This window comes from Chelon labrosus, assembly GCF_963514085.1.
Source record: "Chelon labrosus genome assembly, chromosome: 21".
NCBI classification, from domain to species: Eukaryota; Metazoa; Chordata; class Actinopteri; order Mugiliformes; family Mugilidae; genus Chelon; species Chelon labrosus.
In genome coordinates, this window is record NC_140354.1 from 14,223,398 (window position 1) to 14,242,539 (window position 19,142).

A 19,142-nucleotide genomic window follows, 5' to 3' on the forward strand; every position below is an offset into this window, starting at 1 on the left:
AAGATTAAACATGAAACTGAAAGTTGGAGACGAGACGAAGGTAGGGCCAGACCACAGGTACCATCAAAAGGATGTAGGTGTGGCACTTTTTAATCTCAGCTGTTGATGTATGATGTATGCACAAAATACAGAAATCACTCATTAACAATACAGCCGAAGACATAATGCATGCATGTACATGAGGACAGAAAGCATCTAATTCAGATGGCAGAGGAAGACTTTTATTTCTAACAGAGCTGACAATGAATTTCTTCAAGTAAACGTTATATATCTCATTGTCAGTGAGCTGGGATAGTATTCTATTCTGGTACAGACTAACTGAATCCAAACACATTCATTCGTTCATTCATCTTCTGTAACCGCTTGTTCCTGTGAAGGGGGTCTGCTGGAGCCTATCCCAGCTGTCATCGGGGTACACCCTTGACAGGTCGGCAGTCTATCGCAGGGCTAACACAGAGAGACTGACAACCAATTTAGAATCATCAATTAACCTAACAAGCATTTCTTTGGACAGTGGGAGGAAGCCGGAGTACCCAGAGAGAACCGATGCAAACTCCAGGGAGAACATGCAAACTCAACACAGAAAGGCTCAGTCGGCCCATGGATTCAAACCCGGGACCTTCTCGCTGTGAGGCATCAGTGCTAACCACCTCGCCACTGTGCCGCCCCCAAACACTTTCCTGTATTATTAACGTGTAGACGATCATTTAAAGGGGAAATATCCGCAATCAGAAGTTCTTGCACAGAGCCCAATATCAAGAAAAATGGAGTAGGAGCCTGAAAAAATTTTACATGAGAAGCCTCCGGCCATGTTTCATCTACTATGGAATGAACTCCGTCTCAAGGGTTGTCAGGAAATGTGATGTTTGAGGTTGGCTCGGGGTCAGACAGTTTAGAAATTACTTTTTTTTTTTGCCTGTTGCAGAATTGGAAGTGTCTGGTGAATCACAACTCTGTCAGGTAAAAACAAAGTAATAGTGACGTCTTGACCAAGAAGGGTCCCTTCCCTTCCCCTGTGTTTTCTTGGTTTCCCATGATTTCCCATGTGATTTTCGGGAGGAGTCTTCCTTTGGTGATTGTAGGTTCTAGTACGATCTGCTGGGATAGTAGATCTGAGACATTTGTTTGTTTTCACAATACTGATGAAGGTTTGAGAGGTGATGTCATCAGGTTTGTCTTGGCTGAGGTTCGGACTCCTTAGAGGCGAGGTAAGCCTCTCCTTGCATAGACTCTTTACATGAACTCAATGGCTGAACACTCTCCTCCTTTGACGATCCTTCAACTCGGCCGTCAATGCGCGTTGCCATGGTGACGACACTCCGCAGCAACAACGTCATTAGATAAGGCATCCAAAGTTAACTAGCTAGCTAGTGGATTAGCAAACTGTTGCTACAGACGCTGCTTCTATACTAGCAAGCAGAAATTGTTTTCAGTCTTTGATGGACCAGTGAATTCTGAATTAAGAAAACCTCATGTGTGTCTGTGAGCTGAATCATAAGAAAAACTGGGTCGCAAAGCACACAAATGGTGCACAAAGAAGAACAAAACTAATGTAGTGGAACGGCCTAGTCAAAGTCTTGACCTTAATCCAGCAGAATTGTTGTGGAATGGTGTTAAGCAAGCAGTTCATGTGAAGAAACCCAGCAACATTTCAGAAGTCAAGAGGTTCGGCACTGAGTAGTGGGTTAAAATCCCTCCAAGCTGCTGTAGAAGTCTGGTCAGCAGTTACCGGAAACGTTTAATGTACCACACACCTAGACCAGACCAGGCACCCCACCCCATAGCAATGACACTCCTTGATGGCAGCAACTATCCCCAGCAGCAGGATGCAGCCTGACACAGGGACACACACAAAAACGCTTTAGGAACAACTCAAAACAACATGAAAAACAGCACAAGGTGTTGACCTGGCCTCCAAATTTACTAGATCCCAAACTGATCAAGTATCTGTGGGATGATTCACAGAGGCCCCTCCCTTCAACCCATAGGACCCAAAGGCCCCCCACTAACAACATCCTATTGCCAGACACCACAGGACACCCTCAGAAGGCCCGTGTCCATTCTGTAATGAGTCAGAACAGCTTTGGAGGCACAAGGGAGTCCTACACAATATTAGGAAGGTGGTCATAATGTTATGCCTAATAAGTGTAGTTGCAGGTTGAGTAAAGAAGAGCAGAAAAAAAAACTTTAATGTGGTGCATTAGAACAGAAAAATAAAAAGTTAGATGTGATGGTTTCAACTCTTTAACACAAATCATGTTCGGTATAATAAAACGCCCTTATTCCTGCGTGTGTGTGTGAGGGTGTGTGTGTGTGCACTGGCTGAACCAGTCCGACTCGACGCTGTCCCATACACGCTTTTGTGAAAGTTAGTGAGGGCGCTTGCGTGAAGGGCGGGGCCTGAACGTGTGGTCCCACCTGTCCTGCGCTGACAGGTACAGCTGGGGTGTGAAAACAAAAAGTGAACGCTGCAGGTGACGAGTGTCCAGTGTCGCTGGTTTGGTGTCCGTGGGAGGGAAAGCCGAAGACATTTAGAAGGGGCGTGTGGACATATCTGACACACAGCTGAATTTACATCGGGAGCAGCGCAGCGGGCAAGAGCACACAGGGACTATTTTGTTGTCGGAAGCCGCAGACAGGTGACCTGTCACCATGTTTAAGAAAAAGAGCAAATCCACTATAACGCAACCAAAAACAACGTAAGTAGAAAATTATTTCCTCTTCAACAGAAGCAGTTTATCTGTGGGTTGCGTCCTTTACAACTCAGCTGCTCTGCTGTTACCTCCAACCAAACTTCATTGAAAAAATGTCCTATTTAAAGTGACCTTGCCCCGTGGTAACTTAATCCTCAGTCATGTCGTTTTTTGACAGTGAGCACTTTATGACCATCTTGTTGTCATTAATTCGGAATAAATATCTTTAAATTAAAGACAGATTAAGTGCTCGGTGGAGTATATGCTTGCCGAATGAAACGTCATTGTAGAAATATTCAAAAGCAACTCAAGTTTTCCATACGTTTCTCTTATTTTTATTTTAATGTTCACGCTTAATTTTAAAAGTAGAAATTTTTGAATGGAATCTGGTGCGTGCAACAAGAAGAGCAAGGCGTTGCCTGTCAGCTCGCTTCTTACAGGTTGACAGTTTGCCAAGCAAAACTGTATATATCTGCGCATGGTTTAAAGAAAGTGCAATCCAGCTGATGAATGGACAGGAATATACCGTGTCTGTGTGATGGTACAGAAAGTAATGAAAGAAAACTTTAAATAAGATTGCACAATGTGTGCTTAAACTGGAGCAAGGGTGTGGCTGATAAGCAGTGCTGTAAAGTTGTAGTAACTGGTTTGATAAGTATTCTGCTGTCCTCTTTAGAAATGAGCTATTGCTCGCAGCCTCTCCCTCTGCAATTGCAGAGCCAAGCCCAGACTCTATTACTTCTACTGGTTTTACGGTGTTTGTCCAGTCTGCGTGCCCTCTGAGTTTCTTGCCCTATGAAATGGTTAAGTGACAGCCAGTTTATTCAAGTCATTACAACTAAAAGCTGCATGTTTTCATCTCAACACGGAGTCCTGCCTTTACACAGCTGTCGGGATTGAGACCTTCAGAGACAGTGGAGAGATAAAGCTCCTTGTCACTCAGTACGTGGGTATTATGACAATCAGGGGCCTCAAAAACGGCCAAAAGACAAACGAATCTGCTTTTCAAGTAGTAATCCTCCATTCTAAACACTTGTTCCTCCCACTGCCACACCTGCCTACAAGAGAAAAGGAACATTTTGTCTTTCCCTGTAGGTGTCATTATTATTTAACAGTACATTCATCTATTTAAAGTAATTTAGTTAAAGCAAATCTATCGATTTTACTGAATTTCTGAGTTCTACTGTTCACGATGCCGATGCAGATAAGTCATTAATCGCTGGTGAACAACTCTTGTACCCTGATAAACACCAACAGACGCACATTGGAATCTCAGAAATGCTGCTCCACCCTCCTTATTCTCTTCATTCAGCCCTACTAGTTCAGGTCGCAGGTGGTGGTGGTGTAGCCGGTGCTAGAGCGAGTCAGGCTAATGGCAGCACCAGATTCAGAGCCTCCGAGATGAGGGTTAGTGCCTAGCTCGAGAATCAAATCAGCTTTATTGGCCATGTATGATGGAATTTATTCTCTCATCCAAGTTAGGAGCAATGAGTTGCCATCAAGGCGCCCTGGGAGCAGTTTGTTTCTTTAGGTGCTTGGGCATAGAAGGGACATCGAATGGGGTTCCCAACGCTACTTCTGTAACCAGTAGTCCACACCTTACCTTTACACTCCAACTATAATACGTTGGCATACAGGTTGGTTACGAGGATTAAAACTGCAAATAGAAAGCTGGGCAAGGCAAGGCCGCGAGGAGGCAATGCATTGTTTGCAGTGCTTCTTATCTAAACATGGATGGAATACTACACTGGGCCTTCTGCAAAGTGGTCCTGATGCAAAGTGACGGCAATATGACCACAAAGACATGTAAAATGTCCTCAAATGACCACAAAATGTTGCAAAACAGCCATAAAGTGACCACAAAGGGACTCAAAATGACTAAAAGTAACACATGTAGTTTTTAAAAGGCCTCAGGATCCGTTCGTATCGATGCTACTTACAGGATGATCAGGGTTTGCTGTGATGCTCAGTGACAGCAGCCCACCACACCCCCTATGACTAAGTGCTGTAGAGCTCTGGTTCTAATTTGACCCTCTCCGTGAGGAAACATGTGTTTCTCAAGCTAGCGCTCCAGTGCCAGTTCCTTCCCAGAACCGACACAAACTCGGTCGAAATGTTGATTTGGAGCCAGCGAGCGTCCCTGGAATCAAGTGACAACATGTCTGGGGCAACAAATTCACAGCAAATCAGGTAGAACTGCTGCAGCTTTGTGTTTTGCCGCTGGAAGATGTAGAATCAAACCGTAACAGCTTCCAGAGAAGTAATATGAAGCTATTCTCTGGGACTGCAAATGACGAAGGCAGGGTGAGTTTACATCTGTTCTGGATTTTAGAGGGAAAACACTAGAAATGTTCCCATAGGACTTCTATTTAAAAACTAACAGTGCACATTTGTTAGCGTTACCTCGTCTTGTAAAGTGACAGAAATCCCCCTCGGGTTGTTTTTCATTTGGATGGGCCTCAACAGATAAACCACTGGCTTCTGCTGTAGGACGTGTACACCGGTTCAAACTTGTCCTTTTATTTGTTTTATAGGGGGGGAACAAAAACAGCTCTGGCTCTGAAATTTGAAATTACACTCAGTGTCCAGTGTGCATCCAGCAGGCGTTGAGTAACTTGTGTACAAGTGGAGCATGGCTGGATGTGCATGGGTGTGTGTGAGGAGATGGATTGGTGGATCTTAATTGACAGATTCTTTGTTCTGGGTTTCTCGCTGACATGCAAACGCCCACACACATGCACATAAAAATCTGCAACGTTAAAGTGACTGTTAAACTTACAGAAATTCCCCTGAATCTATATAAAGGTTATAAGTCATGTATGACTGAACAAGCAACAATAAACTCTCTTAACAGCTAGTGCCAAATAAAAGTGACTGATTAATTAACGCTGATGCCAGTATTTGTCAGTTAAATAACGTAGATAACAGTATCTGAGCCAATATTTGTAAACTCAGCAGAGAACAGCTGGGTTGTGTACTGGTCAGAATTAGCTTGTCACAGATGTAAGTGACTGCAGCAGTTTCAAAACAATGACACCATAAAACCGAGCACTGACATGTCTAGTCTGTATCAAAGCTGGTTTTTAATTCCATGGAAATAAAGAGGTGGAGCGTGTATTTATATCGTGACCCATTCAGAATGTTTGAGATGAAAGTATTAATCCTGAGAAACATTGAAGTAAAGAATGTTGAATGTTCTCCGATTACAAAGTCATAAATCTGCATGCATACTGCTGCCACTAATACCTGTCTTAGTTGCCCCTTAGGTGTAACCAATCAAATCCTTGGGCCATTGCATTTGTGCATTCCTGATGCACAAAAAGCTACTGACTCACTCAAATCACATCAGATTCTGTGCTAAAATTGTGATATTTCTTACTTTTTAATCAGATTGCAGTGTATAATTTGATTAGGTTGCCCTCTGTCGGCAAAATACATGTAAAAATATTAGAAATGAGTCCAACAAGCTTCATTTTTATACTTTAAATGTATATCTTTAAGGTTTAAAGGGACTAAGTAAACTTGTCAGTGCTCTCTAGTGGACAACCGATGTACTGCAGACACTAATTCCTAATTATTTCATTAACACATAGCTTTTGTACCGACTTGCAGTGACTTGTTCCAGTTCCCACAAAACATTTGCAATGGAAAATTGGTCTGGAGTCTGGGAACTGATTATGATCTGGCAAAGATGTTCTTGGCCAATCAAATTATTTCGGCGGGCCTTTATGAGGTGACTGACGGAAGAGCACGCGTCATCTGGGTTGAATTCGTTAAGACAAAATTACTCTGAATAGTGTGCAGACATGTGTTTACTCTCTAACGGTTAAAATACACAAGGCGATGAAATCCCGGTGGTGTGTTCCCAGACTCATTTTCTCTTTGGAATTGAGCCTGGCTAGTGACTTGTTACTTATCACATACGGTAAAATACAGCAAACGGCACGTGTCTTTAATTAGTTCTGTCAAAAGGAGTATATGCTAATCCTGATCCAACTGATGTTTGGTTCCAAACACATCCACTCTGCTAGTTAGCTTCCAGTTAGCTTCACATTTGAAAATGCACATAGGCATACTGCGGTTCACATTGTGGTTTGTGTCACAGTGATTTGGATAGGTGTGTCCATTAAATGGCACAAACCAAAAACCTGCCAGGTCGGTTTCCTTTGCTTTAAACACCGATGTCAGCCATTGGCTACACAGCCCTTCGTCCTTATCTACTGTGAAGTTGTTAATTTGTCGAATAGAATTGTGAGTTATGTTCATTTTCATCCAAACAGTCACATCCATCTCTGGCACTGCTGTGTGTATTAGATGTCTCAGGAAATATGCTATGAGTCATCTGCTCGGTATGCGGATATAAAGTGTTGAATAGGTGCAGTCGGTTTATGGTCTCATAAATAGCTGTCAAACTGATTTATTTAATAAGATCAGAAGGTTTAGTAGCACAATAAATAATACCGTGTGGTTAGAAGCATTAGCAGCAAGGTCATAAACTTGTACTGTACTGTATGTCTGCAATTTAATTTGTCTATCTAACATCTTAGACTGCCTAGATTGCCATGAATCCTGTTGATATTCGTGGACCTCAGAGGATGAATTTTAAGGGTTTTGCTCGGCATACACGGCACTAGCGGGTCACACTTTCCACCTGAAAGAAAAATATGAAAACCCAGGTTACCATGAAACTTACTAAGCACATTCATACCCACCAGAGGAGAAAGATATTGATAGTCTGGATCATCTATTACCTCTGCTCTTGCAAAAAAAATTACAGTGTTTAAAAAAGTTGTTGTGTACCTCGTCACTAAGTGTCTCCATTTTTTTTTTTGCCTTCCAGTGCGCCCTCCACAGAACTGAGCGCTCTGATTGAGAAGCTGCAGAAGAATGCTGATAAGGTGGAGAAGAACATCTACGATGTTGAGCAGAATCTCAACAAGGTACACAAATAATGTAGAGAATTGTAAACACATTCAATTTATGAGAAACGATAAATTGACATAAGAACATGCTCTATTTCCAGAATTAAATGTGTTAAATCTGTGTCTATAAACTATAAAATCATATCTTTATGTGGCCATAAAATAAAATGTGATGTTTTTATATGATGTGGCTTACATTATACGCCACCTATACATCAGCAATGGCAAAAAACTTCTTCTTTGGACTTCTGGAAAATGGTTTAAAAATGAGGATGACTCAATCTGCACTAGGGGGCGTATACTCATTTGTGTCCAATGAAAACCTTTCTTGAATTTGCCTGCCCATCCCCTCCCCTCGAGTGTCTCCTGCAGCAGCAGCAGCAGCATTACAGTTTTTGTGTCTCTGCTCTAACTGTATGGGTGTTGCCTGCAAAAGTCATTGGAGCTGACCGATCAGAACAGACTGGGCTTTTCTGTTTTCTGTTTTTACAGGAAACACATAAATATGGGTCAATACAGTAAATCCTCCTTTAAACAATAAGCCTAAAGCAGACTAAATATACCTTTAGTTGTGTTTACACTTGGCCTACCACAACCTCAGGGAGTAAAATCTCGGACATAGAAAGCCACAGTTTGATTAAACTAATGCTGATCTCAGACTAATTCGGATCTTCAGATTCACCCCTCCTGACAGTTGGCCCGATAAAGACCTAACTCAATACAGAGTTTAGGTTTAGATTGTAGTCTGAGCGTTTACAGATTCACTCTTAAACCTCCAAAAAAGGTTGCGTACTCATCAGGACTGCTCTGGCCGGTAAAGTTTAACGTTTGTTATTATACCACTGTTTACCGGTAGTAAAACTGACCCATAACATCTCAGCTGAAGTGTTTGCTTGTCTGAGGTTCTGGAGGTTTTAAAGTAGATCTTTAAACTAGTTTCATTACTAGACAATCTGGGCTTAACAGGTTCCAATTTTTGTGAATTTGGGCATAAGTCATCACAAAGCTCTCTTGTCTGAGCCCAGGTTAAGACTTGGCAGCATTTGTATATTATTGCACTGAATGCTTCCTTTAAGTTCCTTTAAGTGTACACTGTATTTTCAGTAGAGCCTTGTTGTCTGGTAGCCAGAGTTTCAACTACCTTCTTTTATTTACTTAATGGATAATTGAAACTCCAGTGTGTGACTTTCTGTGTTTTGTGGACTTTTCGTCACAGATGTTACCTCAGGCTAAACACAGGCAGTCCTAGATGTCCCAGTCCTGTTCCATTTACTAAATGTACGATAGTAATGAGTGTTTGATGTATTCTAGTGTTTTTATACAGTATATTTGCACAGTTTCATAAAGTTAGTATACAAGAAATCAATATATATACATGATTCCTTATTGTCTTTTTATATTACATTGTTGGAGCATAGTGTACATCAGTTGCACACTGCATCGGCATGCATTCCCATTTACTTATCCTGTGTGATGTTTCCCTAACTTGTTGCATTCGTTTTTTTTGCTGTAGGACGTCAGTAAGATCAATGAAGGAAAGCAGCCGCTGTACGAGGAAGACAGCAACAAAAGAATCCTCAATTCTTTGGACCTGCTGACCGGCCTGGATGAGGACGCCGTCAACGCCAAGCGTCTCCAGCATCCACAGGCTGAGATGATAGAACAGGAGTGAGTCGAACGCTGAAAGGCTACACCGTCAAAACATCTAAACTATATTTAAACTGCAACAGTTCATCAAACAGGCCTTAATTAAGTGTACTAATTCACTATAATGCACTTCTTTCAATTTATGATGATCATACCACCCATACAACAACGTTAAAAGATGGTCACTCAGTAGGCATGATCCTTACCTAGTCTAGTAGGCTTTTATTGTGGCAAATATGCAAAAACGTGTTTTATTAGTCTAACTGGATCGTTTGTGTGTGCACAAACGGTGTTTTCAAAGCCTTTCTGTATCACCTTGTGTCCACGTTCAGCATGAGGCAGCTACGTGAGAGAGTGAATAAGCTGAGGGAGGACCATGACCGGATCTACCACCTAATCCGCACCGAGGGGAAGCCCAGCATCAACTGGGGCATCATGATGGACGAGAAACTGGTAAGAAACGAATCCGTACACTCACATCATATGTAGGTCCATATGTATTGGCATCATAAAATAATGTTTAATATGGAGCAGCAACAGTTTAGAGGACAGAGGTGCGACTTGTGTAGACTGCAACGTGTACAACCTTGAGAAGATGTAATGCTTCACCATTTGAGCTGTGCAAAGTTTATTCCAAACTTCCGACTCCCCGCACAGGAAAACCTGAACAACAAGGGCTTTGGTAAGGACCTGCCAACTGTGGAGGCCGAGGTGGAGGAACACAACATCTTCCACAGCGAGGTGGAGGCTCTGGCTCCTCACATCTCAACCGGCGGAGACAAGGTAAATATCAGTTTTAGTAGTAAATATACCTGCATGACAACCGCAAAACAAATTGTGAACCTACGTCTTATAATTAAAAGGTTTAACAGTGTTGTGCATTATGTAAAAGTCTTCTATCTGGTAGTTACACATGTATTATGACCCTCGTTGTGTTGATCTTGCTCTCTTTTCTTTGTTTCTGTAGGATTACGTCAGTGGCCTCCAGATGAAGTACAACAAACTGCTGGTAATAAACCCAAACACAGACACATTCACTTTCTCCACTAACAGCTGTGTATTTTGCATGTTTACACATCATACATATATGTAAATATAAATCTCTGTGATAGGCCAGCTCCAGTGCTCGACAGCGTAACCTGCTGAGCCTGCGGGACTACATGCAGCGCTGCACCAACGAGCTGTACTGGATGGACCAGCAGGCTGACGAGAGGATCAACTATGATTGGAGCGACGCCAACCTGGACTACCCTGCCCGCAAGAGGCAGTATGAGGTAGATCGGCGCATTAAATGACAATGAGCGTATTGACAATGAGCGTAGACACCAGTAAAACATCATCCAATGCTTACTCTGCACATTTTCATCGCCTCGACAGAACTTCATCGCTAAATGTTTGGAGTCCAAGGAGGCCACCGTGACCAAGCTGAGTGACGACGGAGACAGGCTCATTGACTCTGAACATCCGGGGAAGAATGTTATTGAGGTACAAGCTCATCCGTCTACTCTATTTAGATGATATGCCCCATGTTAGTCCTTAATTCCTCCATATATATCTTGGCATCTATCTTGGCTCCTTTGGTGTTCCCCAAGGATCTATTTTGGAGCCGATTCTTTTGTCCCATTACATGCTTCCTTGGGTTAGACTTAGTTGCGTTCCTTCTTTAAACATGCTTCTTAATGATCAAATAGGTGAAGGTTGGTATGCCACATCAAGGAAGGCAAGACAAAGTTTGTGTTGTTGTTGTTTTTTTGCCTGCCACTTGGTCAAAATGTAAACAATTACAGAGAAAAGTGGGAAAGATGGGAAAGCTGTAACTGTCTGGGCCTCAGACTTTGAACATCCTTGATTTAAACCCAAAATGAAAGGTGGATGGATCTAGATTGGATTACAAATTTTTGGTTTAACTCGTCGTCTATGTTGTTTTCAGGCTCATATGGAAGCGGTCCAAGCTGACTGGAAGGAGTACCTGAACCTGCTCATCTGTGAGGAAAGCCACCTCAAAAATATGGAGGAGTACCACAAGGTTAGACACAAAGCACGTATGATATTCGAATCACACAACAGAGACACAGTTAAACTGGTAAATCTAATGAGTGTCTATGTGTGTGTGCAGTATCACAAAGAGGCGAGGGACACTCAGGACTTGCTGAAGCGTCTGGACACAGAGGTCAACCAGAAGTACAACCCGGAGTTCAAAGATGTCTATCAGATGGAAGGTCTAATCAGAGAACTGGATGTGAGCATTTTTATTGTGGATTACAAATAACAGTAGCATTGACTGTTTTGTGCAACAGTGAAAATATTCCCGTCTGTGTGTGTGTGTGTGTATGTAGGACCAAGCTAAGGCCATGGACCACTTTGATGAACGGGTCAAGGCTCTTCAGAAGCGCAGCCTGCAGGTTTTGCCCCTGAAGTACCGCAGAGAGACGCCCCAAAAGCTGCTGCCCATTGAAGCCCTGTGTGAATATGAAACAGAGGATGTATGTACTTTTTCTTTTTAACGTTAATATCAATACGTATGGATTGTAGCTGCAAGTTATAAAAGAAAAGGGAAATCCTGTGAAAGAATATTTACGGTAAACCGTTAATGCTGTGTTGCACCAACATAGGGTCTGTTTTAATTGTCTGTGACACTAAATGGTGATTGCAGGTGTAGCATTGAACCGTACTTCCCAGTGACCCAAACACCGTCATGTCAACACAGGCACAAATGCAAGAACTGTCTGTACTTGCATCAGTGGGTCATCTGCTTAATCGCCCTTTTGTTTCCTCATTTTATTGCAACTAAAATATTCAGGGCTGCCACTTTAAACTACAATTTTTCGTAGAATAGTTGACCACAACACACAACAATTCATTGCGCTTAAGTTAAATTAACATCATAAAGATAAAGAGGAAAGAATCACGGCTAGCTGATAAATTTGGAGTTTGTTTATTAAAAATTAGCGAATACTGCAAAAGACTTTCAGAGCTGTTGTATTTCTGTCAGTTTTTATCACTTATTTGTCATTCAATGCTACTATGACCCCATTTCCATCTCATCTTGGCTGTCAGGATGCTAATCCGAGAACGCCTCCTGCTATCAGATTGCGCGTCTAAGCACTCTCCGTTTGCTTTGCTTTTTTTTTTCTAAATACTAGGCCTGTAATTTAAACCTTTTGAAGCATAATGTATTCAAATCCCTTCTGAAGCGAGCCCAGACTGAGACTCTGAGTATCTTATTTAAAACCACCGGGGATCAGACCACAGGGGATTTGAAGAAGACTAAACAGCCTATGGGGCTCTTCAGATTAGGCACAGCAAAGATCTTCATGTTTAGGTCGTCTCTTGACCTCACTGATTTCAGGTTTGCAGCAGAAAAAAATGCACATTGTTAGAAATTAATCTGGTTGAGTTTCAATTGTTATTTATTTTATTATTTAATTCAAAATGTCTCATTGAAGTATTTCACGTTGGACCATTTGTGTCTCCATACGTGGAATATTTTATCAATCAATTTGTCAGTTTATCAAATTAAATCACCGCGATTCATTGAAGTTGCTCGTCTTAGATTAAGCTATATTTGTGACCCAGTACCAGATGACAGATTTGTATTTGCTGGGCCTGTGCAGGGGCAGATTTTGCGCGGGGAGAGGTACACTCTGCTCCGGAATGACGGTTCCAGATGGGACGTGAAGGACGCAGCTGGACACAAGCTCACCGCCCCGGCCGTCTGCTTCATGATCCCCCCCACCGACCCCGAGGCAGTGGCCATCTCCGACAAGTGAGTGTGCACAAAAAAAAATTTAAAATCTTTCACTGGATGGACGAACCCCAGTGAATTTGCAACGGTATGTGTGTTTCGTGTGCTTGCAGCCTGGCCAGCCAGCAGAAAGGCATCAAACAGAAGATGTCAAGCAGCAAGACGACTCTGCTGCAGCGCTTTGATGAGCTGAAGAAGGAGAGTGGGACTGGTACAGCTACAGGTAAAGGACACATCCATTTGTCATGGGTTCAATCTGTAAGCAACAAAACATACCTTGGACAGTGGTGGATTAGCAACCAGCTGCAGGTTTTCTGAGGATATGATGAGGATTTTAAAGTAGGTTGACGTGTTATTGCTCATACATTAATTTATTTTCAATATGAGCAATAATTTATAACGTAGTGAGGCATATGTATAGCGCACTACAACTACAGTGTTATCACAACCCAAACAACAGCCTGAAAAAATGGAACCATCCATCCATTAAGATATAAAATAAAATGCTGACAAAATGCCAAAGGGGTTCACAGCATCTATCAAAACAATGTTTGCTACTGTCAAAGATTTGAGAAGAGACCATGCGTCCTATGACACAAGCTTTTAAAGCTGTCACTCAGCCCCTGAAGCCAAACAGCAAAGCTCACCATGCTGTGTGTGATTGTGTGTGACCTCAGACAAGCAGGAACAGCAGTGCCGCCAGCTGATGGCCGGTCTGGATAAGGTCGTCAGTGACCTGGACAAACAGGAGAAAGCCATTCATGCTCGAGTGCGCCCACCACTGGAGCAGAACCGGCCACTGCAGGACAGCGCCGACCGCCTGCAGGACATGAAGGTAATTCTGCTGTTTGACTTAGAGCTTAGAAAGTAGAGAGAGAGTGTTTATGTGGTGTACAGCGACTCACCAAACCGGATTCTTCTCTCCAGGACATTGCTGTAGCCGTCAGTAGGACTGAACCAGAGAAGACCTCCAAAGTGCAGGAAGCCAAGAGCTTCTTGGTCTCAAACCCAAAATGTGCCAGCGCCCCTCAGCTTAGCTGCAAGGTGGATGAGACCAACAAGAAGTACAACAAGGTTGAGGAGCTCCTTCGGTGCTCTCAGGAAAAGTACGGAACCTCACATTCAGCATTTCTTTCTCAGTACCATCTGGGCTAGCAGTGATCTTAGTGGGAGCTGGATAATAACTCAGATCTTTTGAATTTCTACTAAACTTCTATCTTGTTTTAGACTGAAGAATTCCAACAAGCTGGAGACGTCCCTTCAAAATGGAAAGAATCTGCTGTCCACCTACGAGAACAAGCTGGCCAGGGAGGAGGTCGCCCCGGCCGACATCTCCTCACTGGAGAAAACACAGCGGGAGCTTGCGGTAAGATTGGCTCTCGCACTGTCTGGCACTCACGTTCCTGGTTTCAACATTTGTTGGCACAAGAAGTGGAGCAATGGGGCAACAACAGGCAGAAAGCTTAAAAGCATCTGGTTTACAAAATGGTCTAAAAGTCAGCTCTTACAAAAAACTGGTCTTTAGCTTCACAGGACACCTTACTTCTGCAAATGCAAGAGCAACGCACCAGAAATATAAACCTTTGACTTATTTATATTGTACTTTCTTGAAGTCTTGAGTTATTCAGCTTGGTAATTCAGTTTATCACCTTGGCAGGATATTGGATCAGATCTGAGGTCCAACAGATCGGCCATTGCTGAGACAGAGCAGAACCTGCGCGAGGCCAAAATCAGCTGTGACAGCATGGCCACCAAATTCCAGGAGCACTGCCCCGACATTGAAAGGCAGGAAGCCGATGTCCAGAAACTCAACAAGCGCTTCAACAACCTCAACAGGCAGATTGACACCAGGTGAGATGGTTTAACATCTGTAATTATTAAAAGAAATACTGCTCCACAAAGCCACATACGTTAAATGTTTTGCTTTGCCGTATATTGCAGAGCGCAAAGCTTGCAGAGAGCCAAGATGGCGTACAACAACTACCACAACGATTATGACAACCTGAACAGCTGGCTGTCCCGCGTCCCAAACTATGAGCCCCGTGAAACTGATGACCTGAGACAAGTGGAGACCAAGCTGAAGAGTCAGAGGGTGAGAGTGATGAGCAATTTAGACTACTTCTAGCTGTAGATTACTATTCTGCATGTGGTTCTTATAACAATGACCCCTGATGTTTTCTACAGAACCTGCTCTCTGACATCGCAAGAAAGGAGTCTGACTTGAACAGCGTCTCCAAAAATGCCCAGCTTTACCAGCAAGCTGTCAAAGTAAGAAATTCGAAATCACTTCAACCCGGCGCTATCTTTAATTAGAAAATAAAGGTCTCATAATGGTTCTGATTCTTCTAGGACTATGAGACGGAAACTGAGAAGTTCAGATCTATCCTTGACATTGAGGACGGACTTGTCCCTCAGACATACAAGAGGAGCAGACTGGAATCACCTGCGCTGGCGGTCAAGGCAGAGGTGAGGCGCAGCAGTCATTGTCAAGTATTTGAAAGTACACAACTCCTGTGTGCTTCATCCATGCCGTCCGTTATCTCTCCAAATTGTCAAGTATGGCAATACATAACAATACATAACTCTCAAGCTAGAAATTATCTTTAAAATGTCATTAGTCAAAAAGGTTGTGAACCACTGCAACAACGTTAAGATCACCTTGATGTGCTTTGCATGACGTATTATTTCAATGTTTGCAGGAAGCCGCTATTGAGGCGAAGTTTACTGAAGTGAATGCCGTGAACAAGCAACGGCTGCAGAATCTTGAGTTTGCCCAAAGCCTTCTCAACCAGGTAAAATTAAGTTTACATGCTAATAACAACATTAACATTGAAATTAAAATCAACTGTGGTAATAATGACGATTTTTCTCTCTGTGTAGCAACCTGAGATCCCTATGATCCAGTCTACAAATGTCAAGTCGGTCCAGTCTGCTGCTCCAGGAGAAGAGCCGTGGAGAGTCAGGAAGCAGCTGGAAGATGAGATCCAGAGAAGGGAACAGCTGGAAAAGGAAATTGAGTCAATTCAGACTGACATTTATGTGCTTGAAGGACAGAAGCCCCAGGACACAATTGTGAAGAAGGAGCTGATTAAAAAGGTTCCAGATCCCCAACTGGATGAGGAGGTCCACAAAGTCCAACAGAAACTGTCAGAGGAGCGCCGCACCACCCACGTGCTTGAGAACGACCTTGAGGTATTAAAGTTGAAGCTGCGTGGTCTTGAGACGGAGATCAAAGAGGGTGCACAGCAGTACACAGTAAAGGAAGTCTTACGTATAGAAAGAGACCGCGGTCAAGAGGAGGAGGTGCGCAAGCTTCGGGAGGAACTGGATGAGATAAGACGGCAGAAGTTGATGAAAGACAACGAGCTGATTCAGATACAAAAGCAGGTGACACTCCTGGCTGAGGAGAAGAACAAGGAACAGGAGGTGATCACTGAAGAAGAGGTGATCAAAGTCCAGAATGACCCCCAACTTGAATCAGAGTACCGGGTGCTCCTCGACAGGAAACAGAATGAAATGGATAGCAGGAAGCAGCTGGAGGATGAACTGCAATTTCTTCAGGACAAGCTCCGAAGACTGGAGAAGGAAAAATCAATGGCAGAGGAGAAGATTTCCATCAAGGAGGTGCTGAAAGTAGAGAAAGATGCTGCCTTTGAGAGAGAGGTTGACAACCTCAGGAGGCAATACGAAGACGAGAAGTCCAAACGAAGATCATCTCAGCGGGAAAAGGCTGACCTCCAGAGGAAAATTGCCAGCCTGGAGGAGGAGAAGTCCAAGGTTGTTGTTCAGGAGAAAATGCGGGAGATTGTACGTCCTGACCCCAAGGCTGAGAATGAGGTGGCCAATCTCCGTCTTGAACTTGTGGAGCATCAGAGGCGCTATAAGGATGCAGAGCTCCAGCTTAGATCCCTGCAGGATGAGCTGACCATGCTAAAGAACAGAGGACCTCAAGTGGAAGTCAAAGAGATCATCAAAGAAGTAATCAAATACAAGACAGATCCACAGACCGAACAAGAGCTGGAGAGACTTCGCAACGAAATCGTAGATAAAACCCAACAGACGGAGAAATCTGAGATGGAAATCCGCCAGCTTCATGGAGAAATTGAAAGATGGAAGGACACAAAACCCCAGGTGCAGACTAAAGAGGTGGTCAATGAAGTCCTGCAGTACAGAGAAGATCCCAAGACTAAGGAGGAGATTGAGAGTCTGAAGAGGAAACTGTCTGACGAACAAAAGAAACGCCTTGACCTTGAGAGAGAGCGGTCCACCCAAGAAGAGAAGATCAGGCTGAAGAAGATGGATCTGTCTCAGGTCCGTGAGAAGTTTGTTCAGCAAGAAGTGGTCAAGATGGAAGAAGACCCTCTGCTCAAGTCAGAATGCGACACCTTCTCACAGAACATCAACATGGAGCAAAAGCAAAAGGAGAACCTTAAAACAGAGCTCCACCACCTACAGAGGCAGAAGGCTGACCTGGATATGCAGCTGGAAGAACTGGAGCGTGAGCGCAGGTCAAGACGTGATGCAGAGCTGGAGATACAAAGACTTCGGGTCAGACTTAATGAGCTGGAGATCCGTGACAAGGAGAACCGTGAAAAGGTGACCGTCAAACAGAAGGTCGTCCTGCAGCAGGATCCCCAACAGGAGAAGGAACACTCCATCCTCAGACTACAGCTCGATGAGGAGAAGCACAAGCGCACCCTGCTTGAGAAAGAACTGAATGCCCTCATCCAGCAGCAGCTCACCCTGGAGAAGATGGATGTGAAGGAAAGAGTTGTCCGCACTGAGAAAGTCCAAGTTGAGAGGGACCCGGAGGCTGAGATTGAGATTGAGAACCTAAGGAGAACTCTGGAAGAAGAGAAAAGAAGAAAGCGAGAACTTGACCAGGAGCTGTCCGTCCTCACGTCCAGGCTGTCTGACATGGAGTTCTCGAACACCAAGTCCTCCAAAGAACTTGACTACATCCGTGACGAAAGCAACCGCGTGCAGCAAGAAAACCAAAGGCTACAGAACGAGATTCGCAGGCTTCGTTCAGAGATTGACATCACCAGCAAAGAGACTCGGCTTATCACAGAGTCTACACCGCTGGAGGAGGGGAAGAACTTGGAGTTGAGGCTCGATTCGCTGCACAGGGAACTCGCAGATCTTAGGGCCGTAACAACCCAGAAGGATGATGAGATTGAGAAGCTTCAGAAGAGCTTGGCGGCGGTGAGAATAAAGAGGGAACAGAGGGAGAGCCATCTCCGCAGGTCGATCGTGGTCATTGACCCTGATACGGGCAAAGAAATGCGGCCAGAGGAAGCCTACAAACTGGGGCTGATCGACTGGAAGATGTTTGTCAACCTTCAAAGCCAGGAATGTGATTGGGAGGAGATCACAGTGAAGGGTCCCACTGGAGAATCCTCCGTGCTTCACGACAGAAAATCAGGGAAAAAGTTCTCCATCGACGATGCGTTGCGTCTTGGGCACATCACAAATCACCAGCTTAATCAATACCTAAATAAAGAAATCTCCATCCAGGAGTTTGGTGTAATGGTGTCGGGCAAAACCAAAGGGACATTCTAACTTTTGGTTTGATTCTTAAAGATTTAACCTGTTTGTGTAAAAGTCTCTTTGCTTTTTGTTGTACCTCTGTTCAGATTCTAATACTGCGGTGATTTGGCATTTGTTTTATACCTTATCCTTGATTTCTGAATGCACTCTGTATTTATTTGCTTCTGCATTTGTGGTACTGGAACAAATACATGGATTCTGATATTGTTAAAGTCAACTACACAACGCTTGATGTCACAGGACAAGTGTCTTAGACCGGGTGCTAGGGTTGAGAACATATCTTTGATTTCATATTGTCATTTTAATACACGCGGGTACTTGATGTTTCATGTATTTATGGGCTTTTCACAGATGTGCGCTCTGCAAGCTTCAATAAAAATCAAATCAAGCGGAGAAACCTGTATGTTTCATGTGTTTCATTTTCAGTTAAACATATACATATATCATTAACATATATTTTGAAGTTCACAAAATAAATTCCTTTCTTTAATAAAAAATATATATTGTACTGACCTTTAATTGTCATAGGCCTAAAAGAATATAATGACTTATGCAACATACTGCTCATACTCTATCTAGGATAAG

General features: G+C 43.3%; 1 protein-coding gene across 1 annotated transcript; it reads left to right on the forward strand.

The window, feature by feature from the left end:
• Nucleotides 1-2,439: 2,439 nt before the first annotated feature.
• On the forward strand, nt 2,440-18,950 carry ppl (periplakin). Its single transcript, XM_084570726.1, has 22 exons — nt 2,440-2,699; nt 7,534-7,633; nt 9,129-9,283; nt 9,595-9,715; nt 9,920-10,045; nt 10,230-10,271; nt 10,375-10,536; nt 10,640-10,747; nt 11,193-11,288; nt 11,379-11,501; nt 11,599-11,745; nt 12,877-13,028; nt 13,121-13,230; nt 13,685-13,842; nt 13,935-14,113; nt 14,235-14,373; nt 14,665-14,858; nt 14,949-15,099; nt 15,192-15,275; nt 15,357-15,473; nt 15,707-15,799; nt 15,888-18,950. Exons 1-22 carry the CDS (start codon nt 2,653-2,655, stop codon nt 18,567-18,569), a joined length of 5,286 nt encoding a protein of 1,761 aa, XP_084426852.1. The 5' UTR covers nt 2,440-2,652; the 3' UTR covers nt 18,570-18,950.
• Nucleotides 18,951-19,142: the final 192 nt, after the last annotated feature.